The sequence below is a fragment of the Rattus rattus genome, chromosome 1, assembly GCF_011064425.1.
Source record: "Rattus rattus isolate New Zealand chromosome 1, Rrattus_CSIRO_v1, whole genome shotgun sequence".
Lineage (NCBI taxonomy): Eukaryota > Metazoa > Chordata > Mammalia > Rodentia > Muridae > Rattus > Rattus rattus.
The window spans coordinates 52,733,365-52,759,232 of NC_046154.1; the positions used below are offsets into that span (position 1 = coordinate 52,733,365).

The 25,868-nt window shown below is 39.0% G+C and overlaps 1 protein-coding gene and 1 pseudogene across 1 annotated transcript in view; one reads left to right on the forward strand and one right to left on the reverse strand.

Moving 5' to 3' along the window:
- Nucleotides 1–4,780: 4,780 nt before the first annotated feature.
- LOC116891421 lies at nt 4,781–7,464 on the forward strand (annotated as a pseudogene).
- A 3,827-nt stretch (nt 7,465–11,291) lies between these two features.
- Nucleotides 11,292–25,868, reverse strand: part of Lepr (leptin receptor) — a 100,460-nt gene continuing 85,883 nt past the window's right edge. The window contains exon 19 of the mRNA XM_032901686.1: nt 11,292–13,704. Within this exon, the coding sequence (XP_032757577.1) occupies nt 12,883–13,704 (822 nt within the window). The 3' untranslated portion in view covers nt 11,292–12,882. The remainder of the gene's footprint in view (nt 13,705–25,868) is intronic.

Below are 25,868 nucleotides of genomic sequence, written 5' to 3' on the forward strand. Positions count from 1 at the left end.
TCCCATTTAATGGTACTGCCAGGGAATGGAGGCTGGAGGAAATGGTTGTGGAAGCGGGGGTTGGAACAACCTCATAGAAGCAAGGGCAGAGTGATTGAGACTGAGGTTTACCATAGGGGAAACTACAAAAGGGTTTAACATTTGGAATATAAATGTAAAAACCTAATAAAAGAAAAAGGGGGAAGAAAACACACACACACACACACACACACACATACACACACACACACACACACACACACACACACACACACTAAAATTTATCCATCCAAAAATAAGTACATGTAGATATACACATATGATGATTCAATCAAATAAACACCAGGAACGAGATATTCTAGTTCTGTGTTTTTTGGTCTTTCACACAAGAAGGTCTGATTCAATTAAGCAACAATAGGAAAAACAGATCCTTAATAGGATTAAGTGGGTGGAGACTCAATGAACCCATGAGATAGGAGCTTGTGGAAAGGAGGTAGTGCTACATGGGGAGGGGGAGGAGGAGGATGTATAAAAGGGTCAGAGGAAGCCAAGAAGAATGTCAGAGTCCTGAACCTTGGAGTCACTACTTGGTCCTACTGGAGTGGTTTCCTGTAGCCAGAGTCCATAGCAGGTAAGTCATTTACTTCCAAAAGGAGTTGTCATACTTGCTAGGCGGGCCTTATCATCATCTAGCTACAACTCCATTTCCAATTAAAATTTTTATCTAGGATAGAATTGAGTTTTAATGAGAAACGTTATTAGACAGCAATTTACTTTGTTTGATATTTTATAAATCATTTCATTCATTTACATCTCAAATGACATCTTTTTCTCCATGTTGCTTCTACGCAAAACTCTTCCAACACCCATGCAGTATAACCCCCTTCCACACTGTGTCCAAGATGGTGTTCCCCCTACAACCCACACTCCCCTGGCCCACCACACCAGCATACACACTTCGGAGCATCAACCCTCCACCAGACCTAGGGCCTCCCCTCTCATTGTTATCTGGAAAGGACATCCTCTGCCACATATGTATCTGGAGTCATTGGTCGCTCTCTGTAAACTTCATGGTTGGTTGTCTAGCATCTAGGAGCACTGGGTAGTCTGCCCAGTTGTTTTGGTCCTTTTGATAGCATTGCAATCCCACTCAGCACCTCCATCATTTATTTAATTGCCCCATGTGGCCCATGAGCTCAGTCTTATCGTTGGCTCTAAGCATCCACATCTGCACTGGTAAGTTCCTGGAGAGATATCCCAAGGAGCAGCCACTCCTGATTCTTGTCAGCAAGCACCTCTTGATCATAACAACAGTGTAAGTTTTGGTGCCTTCAGACAGGATGGATCTAAGAGTGGGGTAGTCTCTCCTCTAGATTTTGTCCCTTATCTTCTTTTGGACATGAACATTACTGGGTTAAAAACTTTGAGATGTGTGGGTGCACCTGTGCTCTCGAACATGATCCATGCCTATAGGTAGGAGGAATTCTGTAAGGTTCTATCAACCCTTATTCTGGGCATTTTTGCCTAAGTCATCTGTGTTGTTTGCTGTGAGCCATTCTTTTACCTGGTGTCTGGGACCCTCAAGTGGCTATCTGCATTCATCAGACCCACCTGCTACATACTTTTATTCAATTCCCTGACCCTCTCTACCTCTCTCAAACACCCTTGGTTACCTGATAATGCCCACTTATTTTATCCCCTCCTCCCTCACTCCCATCTCACCTTCTCCCTCTATCTCCCATGATGATCCTAGTACCTTCTCAAGGCTGGACTGACACATACACACCCTTCTTCCTAAGATTGAATCCTGGGCATTGTGAACTTTTGGGCTAATATTCACTTATTCATGACTACATTACATGTGTGCTCTTTTGTTACTGGGTTACTTCACTCAGGATGAATTTTCTAATTTTATCCATTTGCCTAAGAATTTACGGAAGTCATTGTTTTTAATAGCTGAGTAGTAATCACTTGTGTAAATATACAACAATTTCTGTGTCCATTCTTCTGTTGAGGGACATCTGGGTCATTTCCAGCTCCTGGCTATCATAAATAAGGCTGCTGTGAACATAGCAGAGTATGTGTCCTTGGTATATATTAGAACATTTTTGGAATACAGCCAGCAATTGTATATTTGGGTGTTCAGAAATATTTCAGATTTTCTCACAAATCACATGTATGATTTCCAAAGTAGTTTTTCCAGCTCACAGTCCTAACAGAAAGGTGAGGAAGGTTCCTCTTTCTCCAAATCTTATCATCTGTTGTCACCTCCATTTTTTTTTTTTTACCTAAGCCATTCCGATAGGTATGATGTGAAATCACAGGGTCATTTTGATTTGTGTTTCCCTGAGTATAAAGGATGTTCAACATTTCTTTAGTGCTTCACAGCCACTCAACATTCCACAGTTGAGAATTTTATGTTGAGCTCTGTACTACACATTTTGATAGGGTCAACTGACTCTCTGAAATCTAACTTCTTGAGTTCTTTGTATATTTTGGATATTTGCACTCTATCTCATGTAGGTCTGGTAAAGAACGTTTCCTAATCTGATGGTTGACATACTGTCCAACAGATAGTGTTCTTTGCCTTACAGAATGTTTCAATTTTATGAGGTTCCATTTGTGGATTGTTGAATTTAAAGCAGAAGTCATTTGTAGTTCTCTCCAGAAAGTGTATCCCTGTTCCCAAGTATTCGAGGTTTTCCCAAACTTTCTCTTCTATCAGATTCAGCCTACCTGACCCCAAAAAGTCTACCAGAGAGCTCCTATAGCTGACACACATCTCTGGGAAAGTGGCTGCATTTGGATAGAAATATAACTCTAAAAAATTGGTAGCCTCACCCTACTGAAATGATACGTGGGCAGAGAAAGAAATTAGGGAAACAACACCCTTCCCAATAGTCACTAATAACTTGGAATATCTTGGCATGACTCTAATCAAGTAAGTGAAAGAACTCAATGACAAGGACTTCAAATCCATGAAGAATGAAATCAAAGAAGAAATCAGAGTATGTCAAGATCACCCATGCTCATCGATTGGGGGGATAAATATAATAAAATGGACCCCTTACTGAAAGCAATCTGCAAGTTCAATACAACCCCCATCAAAATTCAAACTCAATTCTTCATAGAGTTAGAAAGAACAATTCCCAAATTCATTTGGAATAACATAAAACTTAGTATAACAAAAATTATTCTCAACAATAAAGGAACTTCTGAGGGAATCAGAAACCCTCACATCAAAGTATACCACAGAGCAAGAGTTATCAAAACTGCATGGTATTTTTAAAAGACAGGGAGGTAGATCAATGGAATAGTAGTGAAGCCCCAGAAATGTATCCACACATCTATGGTCACTTGATATTTGACAAAGAAGCTAAAACCATCCAGTAGGGAAAAAAGACAGCATTTTCAACAAATGTTGTTGGTTGAACTGGTGGTCTACATATAGAAGAATGCAAATGAATCCATAATTTTCTCCTTGCAGAAAGCTCAAATCCAAGTGGAGCAAGGACCTCCACATAAAACCAAATACACTGAATCTTCATTTTTCAAATATGATGTTGAGGAACACAACTGAGATAAAATAATCCATGCTTCAGGTGCTGTCTGGCTTTATAGACCTAGACTGGAATTGCACTTAGGATCATCTTTATGAATCAATCATTCTGTACTCACTTAAATTATTTTTCATATATTATGAACTGGAATTTCCTCTTAACTATATCTTACCAATTGTGCTGGGGAAGGATTCAAGCACAGAAGCACCAAGATCTTGCTATTTGCCTTGTGTCCCTGAAGCAACAGCTCACCCAGGCACCAAAGCTATAGGCATGTTCTGATATCAGTATTGTTCAGGTGACTAGACATTGTATCAAATATAGATAGGTGTATGTATGTATGTATGTATGTATGTATGTATGTATGTATGCAGGTATGTTTTTATGAGAAAAATCATACAGCAGCCACACCGAAAAACTTGGATTAATGTCCTAGGCACAAAATATCACAATCCAGGCTAGTACTGATAGATATACTGTCTCATCTCTTTCTGCATGTGAAATTCAAATTGTCATGGGAAACTCTCCTTCCCATAGCCTACGTAAACTTGCATCTCTAAGACTCAAATGAGCAGGTCATCTCATTCCATAGCATAGATTTCCATAAGTTCTGGTTAAAATTGCACAGTTTAATTAGGTTTGGCACTACAGAGATGGTCTGATTGTATAGCCAGGTGGCCATGAATTAACATACTTTTAACCTCATATCCTAAATAAATATAATATAGTCCAGTTTGCGCACACTGGTCTCTAAATTGTTAAGTAGCACATAGGGAAAGGCAGCACATAGGAGTTTCTCCTTAGCCCTTCACAAGAGAGATCAATCTGTTGAAAATACAATAAGGCTGGTCTGGAACTGTAACATTAGCAATATATTCTGTTAAGGGCCTGCACCCTTGTTCAGTGTCTTTTTCCTGTAATAAAGTTCTGGTCAGATTGTATGCTACTGAATAACCTGTCTGAATAAGCATGCAATTAAGAGGAGGAGAGATTGGCATCCTATGGGACAATGGTTAGTATTTTTCCTCAGTGGGTGCTTACTAGAGAATTGGTGATGAATGTTTGGCTTGGAGGCTACAACATTGGATGATTTGTTAGACTGAGATCTCCATTTTGCCAGAGCATGGGCTCTGGCCTTCTGGTTCCTGAAATGTGTGAGAAATAGGAATTTCCAAAACTTAACCTGAAATTATGTCTCCTAAACGCTTCACCAGGTTCGGTCTGACTGAATATCTATCAGGATGAGCAGCTACAAACCTCCCACACTCATGCAGCTGGAAGTGGAGGCTCTGCTGAAGAAGGATGCCATAGACATCTCTGATCTGGAAGACCTGCCCACTATGGTCTTCCCACCACTCTTCATAGAGGCCTTCAACCGCAGAAACACAAAACTCTTGCAGGCAATGATGGTGGCCTGGCCTTTTCCCTACCTCACTGTGGGGCCACTGCTGAAAACCGCCAGTGTGGAGATGATGAAAACTGTGCTGGATTGCATAGATATACTGTTGACACAGAAGGATCATCCCAGGTAAGCAAGGCCCAAGGAGGCCTGAGGAGGAATCCCCGGGTTACTTGTAAGAAGCATACACACACTGGAGTATGAAAAATGGGTTCAAGCAGAACAGAGGCTAATGATGTCATCTCCTTGTGGGTCTGTGGTGTTACTGCTGAAGTTGGAAGCTGATGTAAATGACAGCCATAGGTGGAGGACAGCTCAGAGTACAAGCAGCCATAGTAGGAGGAGCCTACAGAGACAAGATATGGAAGAGACTGGTCAAGGGCAACTGAATGGAGGGGCGCAGGGCATGTGTCCAGATGCAGCTCATGCAGTGCCCTTGCCTACATGGGGAGAGACGCAATGGTGGACCTGACCTTAGACAAGGGGGATCTAAGCTGACACCATGTTGGTTCCTCTTTTACGTTATAAAACATTACCTTTTTCCCTCACAGCAGGGGGAAGCTTCAAGTGTTGGACTTGAGAGATGAGCACCAGGATTTCTGGGATGTACGCACTGAAGATGGATACTGCTCAGCAGACTCTTGGAGCACGAAGCCAGTCCCTGAGAGCCTTCCTACTTGTGTACCAAGGCAGCATTTGCAGGTGGTCACTAACCTGAGCCTCTGCTTCTATCTGAACAAACACTAGAAATGCTTGCTGCAGTGGGCCCAGAAAAGAAAAGACGTTTTGCAGCTATGCTGTGTGAAGATGTCGATTTTTGCCTTACCACAGGAGATTATCAAGGACGTCTTGAACATTGTCCAGCCAAACTATATTGAGGAATTGGAAATACACACACAGGAGGTCCGGTCCTTCCTGGATTTCTTTGCACATTTCCTTGGCCAGATGAGAAATCTTCTCAAATTTGATCTAAATCAAATAGACTTCAAACATAATGTTGTGGACACAGTGACAGATGTAAAGAAGTGTGCTGACAAATTCTTTTCTCAGTTCTCCCAACTTAGACATCTCCAGCATCTCTCCATGAGTGGTGCCCACTTTGCCAATGACAACATGAAAGATCTCTTCAGGTAAGCAAGGATGCTGAGCTGTTTATGCTCTGGTAGCATAACTTTCCCTTTATTTGGAGCATTAGTGTTAACCTGGGGTGCCAGTCACAGAGGATGTTACAATGATAGACACATTACAGGAGTAATACAACTGAGAATTGTTTGTTTCTTAACCGACCACACTTGATTCAATTCCCATTTGGATAGCACAGTTTGTGCTGCGGTAGGGGATATTGAGAGAGCTGCCTTGCAAGCACACCCAGGGTGTGCTTCACATGGATCCTCTTTGAGATCCATGTATGGCTACTTGAGGGAAAAAAAAAACAGAGCTGATGACTGTAAGATGTAAAGGCTCCACACCTGCTCTCTACAACGATACATGTGAAGAGGTACCAGGCTTTCCTCTTTTGGAGTCAATCAACCTCTAATTCTCCCTAAAAGGGATAACAAAAGTAGGGACTAAGTGGATAGTCACTGGGCTGCAGGTCATCAAATTCAAGAGTGGAAAATTAAATCGGGAATACAGATCATGGACATAACTGAGACATGGATAAACTCTGCAGGACATTAGCTAAGATGTTGCCAGAAACTTTCTGTGATAATCCTTTCTAGGTATGTTCTCCTGACATGATGGGCAAGCTCTAGTTGTCTGACAGAATGTTGGTGGTGAGTTTCAGATCTCTGTGCTGAACCAGATAGTATCTCACCAGATAGTAATATGCATCAGTAGACAATACTTTGAGCAGAAACAAACATGCAGCACACTAAGATTTGACCTTCACCATAAGCATAGATTGACTCTACATGTGTGGCTTCTCTGGGTCAGTGTCAATGGGTCTTACTAATGTCCTCCAGCACCCTGGTCCAAAAACAATTTCTTGGTTTTTTTTTTCTATAGATGCCTGAAGAGCCCCTTGGAGTCCTTGTCTATTACTTTCTGCCATCTCTCAAAGTCAGATTTGAAACACATGTCAGAATGTGAGAGTCTCTTTCAACTGAAACACCTGCACTTCAATGATGTTGTGTTTTCCAAGTCAAGTTTCAAGAGTCTCCAAATTCTCCTAGAGAATGTATCTGAAACTCTGCAAACACTGCAGTTAGAGCACTGCAGGATGAAGGATTCAGAGCTCAGAGTCCTCTTGCCTGCTGTGAGCCAGTGCTCCCAGCTGTCCAGCATCAATATCTATGACAATGACTTCTCCAGTCTTGCAATTAAGGACCTTCTGCCATGTATAGCCAATCTCAGAAAGTTGACCTTAGAGCTGTAGGCTGCCTGTCTAGAGTGCTCTGATCACTTGGGTTATGTTGTGGTAGAGAGATTTTCCCAACTGTGTCCTGAGTTTGTGGATATATACTCAAGGTCAAAAGGCAGCCCAAGTGAATCATATTTGCTGCTGGCCCCTTCCCTCCTTGTTGATTGCACTGCAGCTATGACATGAAGACCAGTCTTTGCCATTATTGACAGTAAATAGATTGATTCTGGATGCTGAGAAATGAAATCTGAGGAAGTACATTCATCGCAGAATACCAGAATTCAAGGCTTCAGATGCATTGGAATCAAAATGGTATTTAGTGGATTGAGACCACAGGGGTCACTTGACATGAAGGATAATTAACATCGGGTGTCTTATGGAATCAGAAAGACAATATTGCATTTGTAAATGTGCCTCCTTCAGGACAGTGTCACCAGTGGCTTCTCCATGTTTTAAATATATGTCCAAACTATTAACTGAATGTTCTCCTCTTGTGTGCTACTGAATCATTGACCTCACTTTTTGTTTACAACCTCACAATGTATGTACAAGAAAATTGTCATCTAAGCCATGTTCGTAGCAAAATGCATTAAAGTTAATTATGACATTGCCTTCTAATCTTGACTTCTCAATGTTTGACTCCTTGGTGGGTTATGTGCACAGAATTTTCAAACTAATTGTGAAAGGCACTTGAAATAAATCCTCTATACAGAACCTTCCTTTGGATGGGATGTGATTATGAGCAGAGTAGCATTCCTACAAAAGACCCTGAAGGTGAAAACATATAGAAATTGTGGTGGGAGGTAGCTGCTAGCACTTACAGCTCTATAAGTGCTCAAAGGTGGGCTATCATATGACTTGCTGTGACCATGGGGCATCTTGCTCTTCCAAAGTGTTGCATAGTTTTATCCATGAAATTTGGCCCCCCAAAACAACTCATTCAACACAAGTAGAATATATAGTGTATCCATCCCTGAGAGGCTGAACCCTCTACTGCTCAATTCATTCACAGAAATGTAGGGACAGTGTAAGCAGGTTTCCCATGCCTCAGGCACATCTGGGATTTCTACCCTTCATGTCCAGACACTGTTTTTAAGACTGTTTTTAAGACAGTTGTCTTAGTTTTCCTGTGGAGTAGATTCATCCTCCTACATCTTTTGGTTCATTCTTTCTGGGTACGGCTTCAGTTCAAGACTGTTTCCTCAGCCTTTTAGCTCTGCCTCAGCACCTCAGAGAATGACACACACACACACACACACACACACACACACACACACACACACTGTGTTTAGGTTGTGTTGTCCAGATGATTCCAGCCTATAGAATAAATACATCCTCTATTTCCAGATTACTGAGTACCTCTCCCTCAGGTGTGTACCCTACTTCAAACAGGGCACCTTAGAGTCAAGAGTGATGACCCAGCAGATTAGAGTTTTTGCTATATTTTTAAAGGACTTAGGGTTCTTGTCTGCTATGAACCTGAAAACTCTCATTCATCTATCTCTCTGTAACTCCACATCCATCTGATTCTATGCTTGCTTCTGACCCACTATGTGATACATATAAGTGCACACCAGTGAAACATACACCTACATTAAAATAAATAAATCCAAAATATATATTCACAGTTTGAAAATACTGTTCAGCACTGGACAATCATAAGGTTTTCCCTAGGGAAAAACACCTCTTTTATTTATTTATTATGATACAAATCATCATTAAACAGAAAGATTTCCTTCCCTGTACTTATATACATGTTTCAAAAGTAAAGTATTTACAACATAGGAATCTCACTACTAAATTAAACATCTTCCAAGTTTATAATCAGGTCCATGTTTTTTGATTAAAGTGTTTTATTTACAACAAACACAGTGATTTTTATAACATTAAATTTAATGTCATGGATCTTAAGCTCAGCAAATTTTGAAAAATAGACATTTTCAAAAGCAGCTTTCCAAAATAAATATTGATGAATTTTGTATAAAAATAATTCATTCCTTATAAATGACCGTCCATGGAATTCACTTCAGGCTGCTCATACAAAGGCAGGTCACATTGTCTCAGTGGTAAAACAGTTGTATGTTAAGTTGCTCCCTCCACATTGACAACTGCAGAAGCATTTTACTCTTCCAAACTAGAGGCTCTAGAGAGTAAACTTATGATGGCTCTCCACATGATTTCTAGCTACAATTGGGAGCTATCCCACATGCGGTCTCAGCTTAATCACAGTACAGTAGGCCATTTTAATTTTGTGCTTTCAACTTTGAGAATAGCTTTATTCAGGGATTACTTCTGAGTGCTCACTAAAATAATTGTCAAGATGAGTCCTGGAAGATGAAGAAAGATTACATTTCTTCTGAAAGTCACTGGGAATTAGAGGTTTGTTAACACTCACTGGTGGTGATGTAGAATTGTAGCTATAGTAGGTCTTGACTCATCAGTAGACTACCAATACTTCCGGGTGTACACCTCACAATTCTCCCAGTCAAAAATGTGTTTTCCTGCTGCTCTGGGTAGTTAATATCCTCATGACTGAAGGAATGTGAACATATTTTTGATGTTATAAAGAAAAGGATTAGTTTTACAGGAAAAGGATAAAAAGAGTCGCAAGACTGGGTGGAAATTCTGACACTAAGCCTAGGCTCTTCCACTGACTTGGGAACTTGACTCAATCTATATAGTGTCTGGCACTCATTTTAAGGAGAAAGGACGCAAGGCCCTGGGTTCGGTCCCCAGCTCCGAAAAAAAAAAAAAAAGGAGAAAGGAAAATCTCTTGTCAAATGCAGAGCATCTGGAAATGGAACATAAGGCTGCAATAGGAGCATGGCTCCCCGAGAGATGCAGAGTGACTTGCTGTGCATCTTTGCCCTTGGGAGTGTACATTTAATCTATAAACAAAATCTTGCCACTCCTAACACACAATTTATTGTCTGGTTGTTATAAGGTGAAGCAATAACTCAAATTATGGGTTCTCTTTCTGTAAAATTTGAATTTAAAGACACTTGTTGCTTTTCAACTTAAGGCCTTTAGAAGACAGACATGTGCAAAATTCCATATTCATTGAAAATATCTAAGAGGCCAAGGTTGGAAGTTGTATCTCAATATGTTAGAATTCTTTCCAGACGTGTGTGAGGCTTGGATTTACACCCAAACACTGATAACACAAAAATAAAATTCAAAAGCTTTAATAAAACAAAACTCTAAAATTTATGTTGAACTCCTAGATCTCTGGAAATTTTATAGAATCCTTGGGAAGAAATGTAAGATTATTCTGGAATATCAAAAATCATACACACCCCATACATTTTTAAAAACTTGATTTAGTGAAAAACAGTTTTCAAAAGGACACAGTAACTAAAGTGTAGTAATACTGAAATATAGTTTCCAAATGGAAAATCAGATATAAAACTCACTAGCAAGAAATACAGTCTTATCCTGTGGGTATTCATTGGCCAGATTCTATAATTCAGTCCCTGTTCTGAACTTGTTGAAAGATGTCTGTTTGTGATGTAATTTTTGGGTTGTTTGTTTGTTCGTTTGTTTGTTTTTAAATAGAACCAAACATGTACGCAGTATCATTGAGCTCAGACCAACATGCTATCTCTAGATTCCTCTAACCCAAACCTGCAGCAAAGCAATAACTCTTGTCCTGTGAATTCACTGTAGCTCCCTTACCGGATGTACCCATGAACTGACTAAAATAGCCATTGGTTTGTCTTGCCCATTGTTCTTGGCCCCAAAGCCCAAGCCAATGCTTATACAGTGGACATGCTAAAGGTTAATCCCCAATTACACACGGACTGGGGCAATTTCAAATTTTCCATCTCTCCTATACTGAGAGATTTACAGACTTCAATTGATACTCTACCCAATAAGCAAATATTAAATGTGATAGGTCAACTTCAACATGTAATAATTTGTTAGTGAATACCAACAGAAACAAAAACATATCTTAAAGTAGAACACCAATTAGTGGTCTTCATGACCTTCTCATGACAAAGCAGGTGTCGGCTTGTGTGGGGACCGTGAGACATCTTACTGACTCAGGACATAGGAGAGCTTTGCTGACTTCTGAACATCAAATGAACGCGAAGTCTGAAAAGAAATCTGACCAGTGTCAGGGATCTCTCTCATCACATAGAACACTTCATCCATAAAGCTAAAATTGGACTAGAGAACCAATGGCAGGATTTACTTAGGTTAGTGGTAAAATCAGCAAGCCAGTGTCAGGTTATTAGAATGCTGATGATGCTTGGCAATACATAAGCATAGGCTTCAGCACTGATGTACTCACATTGATGATTCTGATATTGTTGGAATTCTTCTAGCCATTGAACTTCTAAGTATAAGGGAGTTTTGAATTTCTTATTTTTCAGGCTGTCATTGAATCAGCTTGCCATGTCAAACACTGAAATGAATAATACGTCCCCAAACTCATTTTGAAGTCCAACACCAGGTCCCAATCATTCATGTATCACTGTGCTTCCTTGTATTTGGTCTTCTTTGATAACATCAGTTGGTTTGTTTTTAAGGATGGCAATGTAATATTTAGATTAAAATTTGATGGGACCATTAAAAAGATGTGAGTTAAATCTGAATTCTGCTTCCATCTACCACTAAATCTGGAACTTTTGGGCAAATGACGTAATTGCCTCATTCATAATATCAATAATACAGTGAGAATATATAGCATGTACCTTGCGCAATTATTGCTGTAATCAAGTTAATGTATACAAGTTGTGAAGTACAGTGGTTGTGAATCCCACTGTAGATTGGGAGTGATGATGATTCTTGAATAATAAGGAGTAACATGTGTCAATCTGTCCGGAAGTCATCACTTCAGTATAATAGAGAGGTAAAGCCTGACAAGTCTTGGAGCTGTTCATACTGCAAAGTGCTGGTGATAAAACTGTAAAAGGATTAGTTAACCTATTCCTCTTCAAAAGAGTACTTCTTGACCTAAGGTTCAATTCTCCCCTTAAATTCAACATTTAATGGAGTGATAAAGGGGATAACATTTGAAATGTAAATAAAAAATCCAATAATAAAGTGATATTTCAAATAACATGGTCAGAAGGCACAAACTACAAACATGTCACATATTTCCAAAACATACAAGGATACCTATTCAGTTTAGCTGTGTACTGCACAAGTGAATTTGCACAACACAAGACAATTCAAGGTAAAACAAATACACCCCTGAAACAACAATGTCTCAGAGATGTTAATTTGAAGCCTTTTTTTCAGCTGCCAATATAATGTTGAAATTTGTTCTTTCCTCAGAGGTCAGATGTTTAGATAGACTATAGTTCCTGAATTTGTTTTTAGCTAGAATCAGAAGACCCTCTCTGCAAAAATATCTTGGGAGTGTGTTCAATAGGAGTGGATCTACATCACTAGATTCATGAAGAATTCTTCAAATGCTTTGTCCAAATTACTGAAAGAAGATAGGCACACTTAATTCAGAAACAATAATTTTCAAACTAGACTCTGGTAGTTTTCTCCCACATCCACAACAATAAAAGAACATATTATACATGACACACTCTACTGGAATGGAACCTGGAAGTTTTTGGACAAGATTACACAGTTAAGTCACACATCTTATTTTCTATTATCTTATGACTGTGAGTGGAACAGGATTGAAACTGGGGCATGTAAGGTACAAAGTTCTTACCAGAGGTCCCTAAATTCAAATTATTTTCTACAAAGTGTGAACAACTCTCCTGGAGGATTCTGATGTCACTGAACAGACAGTGAGCTGGGAATGGGCACAATACCCCTGCCTCATCAGTCAAAAGCATATCATTCTCTCTTTTGTTTACTGAGGAGACTCCTAGATAATACACAGATTTTTCCCCATGATTTTCTTCAGGAAAATTTCCCTCCAGTTCCAAAAGTTCATCCAACCCCGAGAATGAAAGTTGTGGTGAAATCACATTGGGTGGATGATCTGATAAAAGGAGAAATGCCTGGGCCTCTATCTCCCAGGAGCTGCTAGAAAAAGACTGTCTCAGTGGGGAATGTTTCCTGGTGATGCACTGGCTGACAGAACTATGTATAGCCCCTTGTTCTTCATCAGTTTCCACTGGTTTCACGTTGCTGACCAGCGTTGCATATTTAACTGAGGGTTGACTCTGACACTCATCCTCACAGGTTCCCTGGGTGCTCTGAGCCCCAGAGAAGTTAGCACTGTTACACTGGTCACTGATACAAATAGAACCCCTTGTGGAATCTGGAGTGGTCAAAAGAAGCGAGACCATAGCTGCTGGTACCATCTCATCTTTATTTTTCCAAGCTGTATCGACACTGATTTCTTCTGAAATTGGTTCAGGCTCCAGAAGAAGAGGACCAAATATCACTGATTCTGCATGCTTGGTAAAAAGATGCTCAAATGTTTCAGGCTAAAAGAAAAGATACATTGAATGCTCAGTATGTCAAATCTTCATTCAGTCACATTTGCAGAAAGGCACGTGTGTAAGGTTCAAAGCAAGGTACATCAGTCAGCCACAAATGACACAGTTGGCGACCGAGAGACAGCCTCAGTTTTTCAAAATCCAACAAGAAAAACTCTCAGGCTTCAGTTCTTCAAATGCAATGAACACAAACACATGGTCCTCTCTTCATGGGTAAAAATTAATTTGATGCTTCATCATGGTCATGGGATATATTAAGTGAGCTGTGCCTGCAAATGCTTAGTTCTTGGGAGACACTGGTTACTGTGACTGGAAAATACTCTCTTATGAAAAATCATTCCATTCTATAGTAAATTATATTAGCACAAAATGAAAATTTAATCTTAATGGATAAAAAAAAAGCAAAAACAAAAATCAATCAAACAAACCAAACCAAACCAAAAAACTCAAATGAAAACAAGAACATGTAATACAGGAGAATGAGCAAAACAAGTCTTTCAAAGATGGTAGCAACATCTACTTTGTATCTCATAACTTGTAAAGGTAAAGCAACTGTGACTGACAACATATCTGCCTCAGGTCACAGTACGAATCTGCTGGAGGCTATCTGAAAATAACAACTGAGGGTACCCATTGGCTGAAGGTAATGATAGCGAAAGAGACATCAACAAACTTGAAACTTATTTTCTATACATAACTTCATGTAAAGATATAGCCTATGGAACACATGGAATGAAGACAAGCACACAAGACAAATGTACAATATGGTGTTTTATAAGAACAAGGGTTACATAACAAGGAATTCCTGCTAAGCAGCTAAAAATCAAAACTTCATGTACATAAAACTCAGTACAAACAATGCAAACATGTCAAAATGCAAAATGAAAGCTACTACAGATATATCACATTTAATAGTTAACACAACTAAATAGAAAATGTGTTCAATTCAGAGGTTGTACATGTAACTTGGCCTTTCCAGGTTACAGTGTTTTAAGCTAATAGAATTAAGTATACCAAACACTAAATACAGTAATAATTGCATAGACCTATGTAAGTGCTAAAATACTGAAGGATAAATACAAGTATATGATGAGTAAATTGATCCTATTCCCATCTTGTGTGTCTCAGAATCTTTGTGATTTTATTCAAACATTTTATTTGTTCCTTAATGCTTCTATTACTTAGATATCTTCATAGGGTTCCAAAAATTTAACTGAGTTCAGCATCTGATCGACTTATTGTCTTCATTCTTCAATATGGAAAAATCAAAGCAATACAGAGAACGCAGTTGAGCTCATGCCTCTCTATCTGAAATGATCTGTTTCATATACTCTATGGTTCCCAAAGCTTCTTAATGAGTAATTAGTTGTGAAATAAGTCATTGCCATCCTAAACAGATTCATAGGGAAGGCTTCACTAAGCAATGTTTTTCTTTTTTATAACCACCTATGTCTGAACTATATCTGATCAGTGGTCAGGAAACTTCTACAAAGTTTACTTCATCAAATTTTGGTTCCCTCTATTGGTGAAAAAAATGAAAACAATTTCGCAGTTGGACTTTATATTATAATGATATCTGTTAATAGCAAATGAAGAAGAAAAAGGGATGCTGCCTTTGTAGTGTCTACATTTTAAAAATTTAGAAATCCAAATAAAAATATTGAACACCTTTAAGTGACTCACATGTCTTAAATTTGAATGTTACTTGTGTCGATCAGTTTGGTTTACTTTGAATGTAAGCTATAAAGCCTATGCTATATTACCATCATCAGACATGGCAATTTATCTGTTTTTCAGGGAGAAAAACCCCATCCTCACCATGGATTATTTGTAAAACTCCAGAAAGTCTCCCTTCCCTGCATACTTCCCTGTTTGCCAGAAGTCTTGACTGAGACAGTGGAAATGAAATATTTATGTAGGTTGTTACCCTTTTTGGCTCTAAGCAATCTTACCTGAGTGTGTAGGGTTATTCTAATAGCTACCACAACTTCTGTCATTCTTTGAACTACAAGGAAAGTTAACACTTAAGCCATTTTCAATACTATCAACAACAACATCCCTAGATTGTTCCAAGTTTGGTACTTGAAAGCCATGTTATTCACAGGAATGATGAACTTCATCAATTTATATGACTGTAACAATCTAATATGGAAGCTCTCACACATAAAAGTAAAAATGGAATGCCATCCCTGCAGTTCATATGTAGTTTTTGCAAAGCTATGTGTCAGAAGTTGCCTGTTAATATTCACTTAGTTAAGGTATTAACTACCATATTTAGTGATCTATAATAAGACAGGTTCTGAAAGCAAGAGTCATATCATTATCCTTTTATGACTTAATAAAAATAGAAATTAGAGTACATGAATATTAACTTTAAACTTTAGAATCCCTGAAAATCAAGCATATGCCCCAACTGAACTACATCAAACCTACATTGTGGCCACAAAGATACACTTCTCTATTAAGCTCATCAAATGTCATTTCTTAGTCATTCAAACCATAGTTTAGGTTTGCTTCCTTCCTTCAAAATGTAAACATCTTCTAATATTCTATGGACTGTTGGGAGGTTGGTAGATTGGATTCATCTGTAGTGGTCATGAGATACTTCAAAGAGTGTCCGCTCTCTGTTTAAATAAAATAGAACAAAATAAGAAAGCAAAAATAAAAACCTTGTTTAGAAGGCAAAAGACAAATGATCTCCAACACCTTGCTTTTCGTGGTTGCAGGCTTGAGGGACAGTGTCTGGAGGGACTACTCTCACTTTACCGGATGTCATACATACTTTAAGGACAGCTTAATTACTCCAGCAAGGAAGACCATAGTAGCATTGGCAGAATAGGTACAAGTACAAGGGCACAATGAATAAGAGGTGAGGTAAAATCAACATGCACACTGAAGAGTTTGACAGGACAGCAAAAAGTAAGGATTGAGACAGGAAGAAAAATTGAAAGAAAATAGACTTTGTACAAAAACACCACAGTGACCTTAGACAGTGATTTATCATCATCATCATCATCATCATCATCATCATCATCATCATCATCATCACTATTACTATTGGTTTTTTTGAGATAGATTTGTCTGTGTACCCCTGGTTGTCCTGCAACTCACTCTGTAGTCCAAAAGAGATCAACAGCCTGTGCCTCCCAAGTGCTGGTATTAAATGTGTGCATCAACACCACCTGGCTAGAACAGTGATTTTTAAGAAATTAAAGTGACAACCCAAAGCCCTTTGGGGGAGAGAGCTGGACTCTCAGAAGTGCAGACAATCCTGAGAGCTCAGGGGAGACATCCACTTCTGCTCACATTCCTGACCCAAGAGGAACCTGCCTAGTGCCCTCTGGATACAGGAACCTAAGAACAGTCAGGGGCAGGAACCTTCTGGTTATGCCTATACCCAGAGCTGAACCAGTCCCACAGCTCTCTGTATGCAATTCCCAAGGGAGAAAGAGCTGTACTCTCAGAGGTGTGAACAAACCTGAGAGCTCAGAGGAGACAACTACTTCTACTCATATTCCTGGCCCAAAAGAAACCTGCCTAGTGTCCTCTGGGCCCTCTGGGCACAGGAACCTTACAGCAGTCACCGGCAGGACTCCTTCTGTTTCTGCCTGCAACCGGGGCTGAAAACCAGTCGTCAGGAGACCTGACACACCTGAGACCAGAGGGAAGACAAGCTCTTTTACTCCAAGCAACTCCCCTGAAGGAGCACCTCTCTGTTGCAAGATCCACAAAAATGCTTAAAGGAATTACAGGAAAAGAAAACCTAACAGGTGAAGAAATAGAACAAAACCATCCAGGATTTAAAAATGGAAATACTAACTAAAAAAGAAATCACAAACTGTGACAAACCTGGAGAGAAAACCTAGGAAAGAGATCAGGAGCCATAGACACAAGCATCACCAACAGACTATAAGAGATAGAAGAGAGAATCTCAGGGGCAGAAGATATCATAGAAACCATTGACACACTGTCAAAGATAATGTAAAACACAAAAACTTCCTAACCCAAAACATCCAGAAAATCCAGGATACAATAAGAAGATTAAACCTAAGGATAATAGATAAAGAAGAGAGCAAAGACTTCCACCTTAAAGGGCCAGTAAATATCTTCAACAAAATTATAGAACAAAACTTCACTAACCTAAAGAAAGAGGTGCCCATAAACATACAAGAGGCCTGCAGACCTCCAAATAAATTGGACTAGAAAAAAATTCCTCCCATCACATAATAGTCAAAACACCAAATACGGAAAACAAAGAAAGTATACTAAAGGAAGTAAGGGGAAAAGGTCAAGTAACATATAAAGACAGACCTATCAGAATTACACCAGACTTCTCACCAGAGACTATGAAAGCCAGAAGATCCTAAATAGATGTCATATACAACCTAAAAAAAACACAAATGTCAGCCAAGGCTATTAAATCAAGCAAAACTCGCAATTAACATAGATGGAGAAAACAAGATATTTCATGACACAACCAAATTTACACAATATCTTTCTACAAATTGAGCCCTAAAAGTATAATAGATGGAAAACTCCAAAACAAAAAAGGGAAACAACACCTATAAAAAGCAAGAAAGTAATTTCCTTGCAATGGAACCAAAAGAAAGGAGACACACAAACACAATTCCATTCCTAACAACAAAATTAACAGAAAACAACATTCACTATTCCTTAATATCACATACATCAATGGAGTCAATTCTCCAGTAAAAAGACTTAGACTAACAGAATTGATACATAAAGAAAATCCAGCATTTTGCTGCATCCTGGAAACATACCTCAATGACAAGAACAGATACTACCTCAGACTAAAAGGCTGGAAAACAATCTTCCAAGCAAATGGTCCCAAGAAACAAGCTGGAGTAGCCATTCCAATATCAAATAAAATTGACTTTCAACCAAAAGTTATCAAATATGATAAGGAATGACACTTGATATACATCAAAGGAAAAAAATCCACCAAGATAAACTCAATCCTGAATATCTATGCTCCAAATATAAGGGCATCTACACTCATCACTACCTTACTAAAGCTCAAAGCACACATTGCACCTCACAAAATAATAGTGGGATATGATATCCACTCTCATCAATGGACAGATCATGGAAACAGGAACTAAACATAGACATAGACAATATAACAGAAGTTATGAACCAAGTGGATTTAATAGATTTTCATAGAATAATTAATCCTAAAACAAAAGAATATACTTTCTTCTCAGTACCTCATGGTACCTTCTCCAAAAGTGACCATATAATTGGTCACAAAAAGGCCTCAAAAGATACAAGAAGATTGAAACGATCCCATGCATCCTATCAGATCACCATGGAATAAGGCTGGTCTTCAATAACAACAAAAACAACAGAAAGCCCACATACACATGGAAGTTGAACAACACTCTATTCAATGATAATTTGGACAAGGAAGAAATAAAGAAAGAAATTAAAGACCTTTCGGAATTTAATGAAAATTAAGGCAAACATGGCCAATCTTATGGGGCACAATGAAAACAGTGCTAAGAGGAAAAGTCATAGCTCTGAGTGCCTCCAAAAACAAACAGGAGAAAACATACATTAGCAGCTCTACACCATACCTAAAAGCTCTAGAACAAAAAGAAGCAAATACACCCAAGAGGAGTAGATGGCAGAAAATAATCAAACTCAGGGCTAAAATCAACCAAGTAGAAACAAAAAGAACTATACAAAGAATCAACAACACCAGGAGCTGATTCTTTGAGGAAATCAACAAGATAGATGAACCCTTGGCCAGACTAACTAGAGGGCACAGCGATTGTATCCAAATTAACAAAATCAGAAATGAAAAGGGAGACATAATTACAGAATTTGAGGAAATTCAAAAAATCATTAGATCCTACTACAAAAGCCTATATTCAAGCAAAGTGAATATAACAATGAAATAAACAATTTTCTAGTGGGATACCAGGTACCAAAGTTAAAGCAGGATCAGATAAACCATCTAAACAGTATCATAACTCCTAAAGAACTAGAAGCAGTTATTAAAAGTCTCCCAACTGAAAGAAGCCCAGAACAGGAAGAGTTTAGTGAAGAATACTATCAGACCTTCATAGAAGACCTCATACCAATACTATCCAAACAAAATAGAAACAGAAGGAGCACTACCCAATTCCTTCGATGAAGCCACAATGATGCTTATATGTAAATCACACAAAGACTGAACAAAGAAAGAACTTCAGACCAATTTCCTTTATTAATATTGACACAAAAATACTCAATAATATTCTCCCAAACCAAATTCAAGAATACCTCAATACGATCATCCCTCATGATCAAGTAGGCTTCATGCCAGGCCCAGGGATGCAGGAATGGTTCAATATATGGAAATCAATCAACATAATCCACTATATAAACAACCTCAAAGAAAAAAACCACATCATTATCCAATTAGATGCTGAGAAAGCATTTGACATAATTTAACATGAATGTCAAAAGAAATAGAGAGAAACTCGAATCAATCCAACTAAAATCAGGGACTAGACAAGGCTGCCCACTCTCTCCCTACTTGTTCAATAGTTTCCTCAAAGTCCTAGGCAGAGCAATTAGACCACAAAAGTATGTCAAACGAATAAAAACTGAAGAGGAAGAAGTCAAAATATCACTATTTGTAGATAATATGACACTATATTAAAGTGATCCCAAAAGTTCCACCAGAGAACTTTTAAATCTGATAAGCAACTTCTTCAAAGTGATTAGGTATAAAATTAATTCAAACCAATTAGTACCCTTCCTCTAATCAAAGGATAAACAGGCTGAGAAAGAAATTAGGGAAATGGCACCCTACACAATAGTCACAAAAATATAAAATCTGTCAGTGTGACTCTAACCAAGCAAATGAAAGATCTGGATGACAAGAACTTCAAGTCTCTGAAGTAAGAAATTGAAGAAGATCTCAGAAGATGGAAAGGCCTCCCATGCTCATAGATTGGCAGTATTAACATAATAAATATGGCCATTTTGCAAAAAGCAATCTACAGATTCAATGCAATCATGATCAAACTTCCATCTCAATTCTTCATAGAGTTAGAAAGAACAATGTTAAAATTCATTTGTAATAACAAAAAACCCAGGATAGGGAAAACTATACTCAACAATAAAAGAACTTCTGGGGAAATCACCATCCCTGAACTCAAGTTGTATTACAGAGCAATAGTGATTAAAAACTGTGTGGTATTAGTACAGAGACAGGCAGGTAGATCAATGGAATAGAATTGAAGACCCAGAAATGAACTCACACACCTACGGTCACTTGATCTTTGACGAAGGAGCTAAAACCATCCAGTGGAAAAAAGATAGCATTTTCAACAAATGGTGCTGATTCAACTGGAGGTCTAAGTGGATCAAGGATCTCCACATCAAACCAGATATACTCAAACTAATAGAAAAAAGTGAGGAAGAGTCTAGAACACATGGGCACTGGGAAAATTTTCCTGAACAAAACACCAATGGCTTATGCTCTAAGATAATCTAAGAATCAATAAATGGAACCTCATAAAACTGCAAAGCTTCTGTAAGGCAAAGAACACTGTCAGTAGGACAAAACAGAAACCTAGAGATTGGAAAAAGATCTTTACCAATCCTACATCTGATAGAGGGCTAATATCCAAAATATTCAAAGAACCCAAGAATTTAGACTCCTTAGAGCCAAATAACCCTATTAAAAAACGGGAGGGGGGCTAAACAAAATATTCCAAGCTGAAGAATATGGAATGGACAAAAAGCACCTAAAGAAATGGTCAACATCCTTAGTCATCAAGGAAATGCAAATCAAAACAACCCTGAGATTCCACATCACACCAGCAGAATGGCTAATATTAAAAACTCAGGTGACAGCAGATGCTGGCAAGGATGTGAAGAAAAAGGAACACTCTTACATTGTTGGTGGGAATGCAAACTGGTACATCCACTCTGGAAATCATTCTGGAGTTTCCTCAGAATATTGGACATTCTACTACCTAAGGACCCAGCTATACCTTTCCTGGGCAGATACCCAAAAGATGCTCCAACATACAGCAAAGACAAATGCTCCACTATGCTCATAGCAGCCTTATTTATAATAGCCAGAAGCTGGAAAGAACCCAGTTGTCCTTCAACAGAGGAATGAATTTTAAAAAATGTGGTACATCTACAAAATGGAGTACTACTCAGCTATCAAAAACAATGACTTCATGAAATTCATAGGCAAATGGAATGAACTGGAAAATATCATCCTGAGTGAGGTAACCAAATCACAGAAAAACACACTTGGTATGTACTCATTAATAAGTGCATATTAGCCAAAAAGCTTGAATTACCCAAGATGCAATCCACAGACCACAGGAAACTCAAGAAGGATGACCAAAATGTGAATCTTCCCACCGCTTCTTAAAAGGGGGAACAAAAATATTCATAGGAAGGGATATGGAGGCAAAGTTTAGAGCAGAGACTGAACGAACAGCCATTCTGAGCCTGTCCCACATGTGACATATATACATATATGGTATATATGTATACCAAAACTAGATAAGATTGATGTTGAAAGGGACCAAATATAGATCTCTCCTGAGAGACACATCCAGAGCATGTCAAATCCAGAGGTCAATGCTAGCAGCAAATCACTGAACTGAGTACAGGACCCTTTGGGGGAATTAGAAGTAGGACTGATAGAGCTGAAGGGGCTTCCAACCCCATATGAGCAACAATGCCAACCAGAGCTTCCAGAGCTTCCAGGGACTAAACCACTACCCAAAGACTATACATGGACTGGCCCAGGGCTCCAACTGCCTATGTAGCAGAAAATAGCCTTGTTTGGGCACCAGTGGAAGGGAAAGTCCTTGGTCCTGCCAAGTTGGACCCCCACTTCAAGGGAATGTCGGAGGGGATGCAGTAAAGGAGGTAAATGGGGGAACACCCATATGAGGGAAAGGGTGAGGATGGGGGCTTATGGACAGGAAACCGGGAAAGGGAATAACATTTGAAATGTAAATAAATATATCTAATAAAATAAATAAAAGAAATTCTGGGGGAATCACCATCCCTGACCACTGTATGGGAATGGTACAGGTACATCAATGGAATTGAATTGAAGACCCAGAAATGAACTTGATCTTTGACAAAGGAGATAAAACCATTCAATGAGGAAAAAGATAGCATTTTCAACAAATGGTGCTGGTTCAGCTAGAGGTAAGCATGTAGAACAATGCAAATCAATCCATTCTTATCCCCCTGTACAAAGCTTAGTCCGTGTGGATCATGGACACTCACATCAAACCAGATATACTCAAACTAATAGAAGAAAAAGTGGGTAAGAGCCTTGAACATACGTGCACTGGGTAAATTTTCCTGAACAAAACACCAAGATCAAGAGTTGAAAAATGGGACCTCATAAAACTGCAAAGTTTCTGTAAGACAAAGGACACTGTCAATTGGACAAAATGGCAACCTACAGATTGGGAAAAGATCTTTACCAATCCTACATCCTATAGGGGGCTAATATCAAATATATACAAAGAACTCAAGAAATTAGACTCCAAAGAGCCAAATAATGCGATTATAAGATGGGGTAAAGGGCTAAACACAGAATTCTCAGCTGAGGAGTATAGAATGTCTGAGAAGTTGTTTAGTCATCCAGGAAATGGGATTGCAAGCCAGTACAACCACTCTGGAAATCAGTCTGGCAGTTCTTCAAAAAACAGGATATAGTAGTAGCAGAGGACCCAGCTATACCTCTCTTGGGCATATCCCCAAAAGATGCTCCATCATAAAACAAAGACACAAGCTCTACTATGTTCATAGCAGCCTTATTTTTAATAGTCAGAAGTTGGAAAGAACCCAGATGCCCTACAACAGAGAAATGGATACATAAAATGGGGTACATCTGCACAATGGAGTACTAGTCAGCTATCAAAACAATGACTTCATGAAATTCATAGAAAATAGTTGGAACTAGAAAATATCATCCTGTGGAACTGGAAAATATCATCCTGAGTGAGGTAACCCAATCACAGAAAAACACACATGGTATGTACTCATTGATAAGTGGATATTAACCCAAATGCTTGAATTACCCTAGATGCACAGAACACATGAAACTCAAGAAGGATGACCAAAATGCAAATGCTTCACTCCTTCTTTAAAAGGGGAACAAGAATACCCTTTGGAGGGGATAGGGAGGCAAAGGTTAGAACAGAGGCAGAAGGAACACCCATTCAGAGCCTGCCCCACATGTGGCCCATACATGTACAGCCACCAAACTAGGTAAGGTGGATGAAGCAAAGAAGTGCAGGCCAACAGGAACCGGATGTAAATCTCTCCTGAGAGACACAGCCAGAATACAGCAAATACATAGGCGAATGCCAGCAGCAAACCACTGAACTGAGAACGGGACCCCCATTGAAGGAATCAGAGAAAGGACTGGAAGAGCTTGAAGGGGCTTGAGACCCAATATGAACAACAATGCCAACCAACCAGAGCTTCCAGGGACTAAGTCACTACCCAAAGACTATACATGGACTGACCCTGGGCTCCAACCTCATAGGTAGCAATGAATAGCCTAGTAAGAGCACCAGTGGAAGGAGAAGCCCTTGGTCCTGCCAAGACTGAACCCCCAGTGAACGTGATCGTTGGGGGGAGGGTGGTAATGGGGGAAGGATGGGGAGGGGAAGCCAAAATAGAAGGGAAGGGGGAGGGGCTAGGGGGATGTTGGCCCGGAAACCGGGAAGGGGAATAACAACCGAAATGTAAATAAGAAATATTCAAGTTAATAAAGAGATATATATATATATATCATCCTGAGGTAATCCAATCACAAAAAAAAAAACCAAAATCATACATGGTATTCACTCACTGATAAATGTATATTAGCCCAAAAGCTCGAATTACCAAATAGACAATCCATAGACCACATAAAGCTCAAGAAAAACAATTACCAAAGTGAGGATACTTCAGTTCTTCTTAAAAGGGGGAACAAAAATATTCATAGGAGGAAATATGGAGAAAAAGTTTGGACCAGAGACTGAAGAAATGGCCATTTAGGGCCTGCCCCACCTGGGGATCCAGCCCAAACATACATACATACATACATACATACATACATACATACATACATACATACATGTATACATGTATACACACACACACACACACACACACACACACACACACAGCCACCAAACCTAAACAATATAGGTGAAGCCAAGAAGTACATGCTGACAGGAGACTTATATAGCTGTCTCCTGAGAGGTTCAGCCAGAGCAGGCCAAATACAGAGATGAATACTAGCAACAAACCATTGAACGGATAACAGGGTCCCCAACAGAGGAGTCAGAAAAAGGATTGAAGGAAGTAAAAGGGCTTACAACCCCACAAACTACAATACCAACCAACCAGAGCTCCCAGGGACTAAACCACTACACAAAGACTACACATGGACAGACCCATGGCTCCAGCTGCATATGTAGGACAGAATGGCCTTGTTGGGCAACAATAGGAGGAGAAGCCCTTGGTCCTGCCAAGGCTGGACCCCCCATTATAGGGGAATGTCAGAGCAGGAAGGTGAGAAGAGGGATGTTTTAGGAGAAGGAACATCCTTATAAAAGAAGAAGCAAGGGGATGGTATAGGGAGCTTATGGTCAGTAACTGGAAAAGGGAAGAACATTTGAAATGTAAATAAAAAATTTCAATAAAAAATGCTAAAGAAATCAAGCAAATAAAAAATAAAATGTATAATGTGTGTATGTATTTTTTGAAAAAGTAGTGGTTCAAATGTTTCTCTTTGGAAAATAATAACTCAGTTTATCGAAAGTTTCAGAGAACTGAAAACTTTACAGAACAATGTGCACATAAGTAAATGCCCCAATGTTGTGAGTTTGTGGCACCATCCACATGCTGTTGTAAGAGCACTAAGTATTCAGGGACACATAAGTGACCTGTCAAGAAAAGTAAAACCAAAAACAGTTGAAAATACTGTCATTGTGGGAGGGATGAAACAGGAGGCTATACCATTAATAGTCTTCTATACAAAGCTACACACTTGTATTCTTTCAGACCCATAAAAGAGCAAACAGAAATCAGAGCATGCACCAGAAAAAAAAAAAAACTCTGGCACCCATGCTCCTACTAGCAGGGGTGGTATA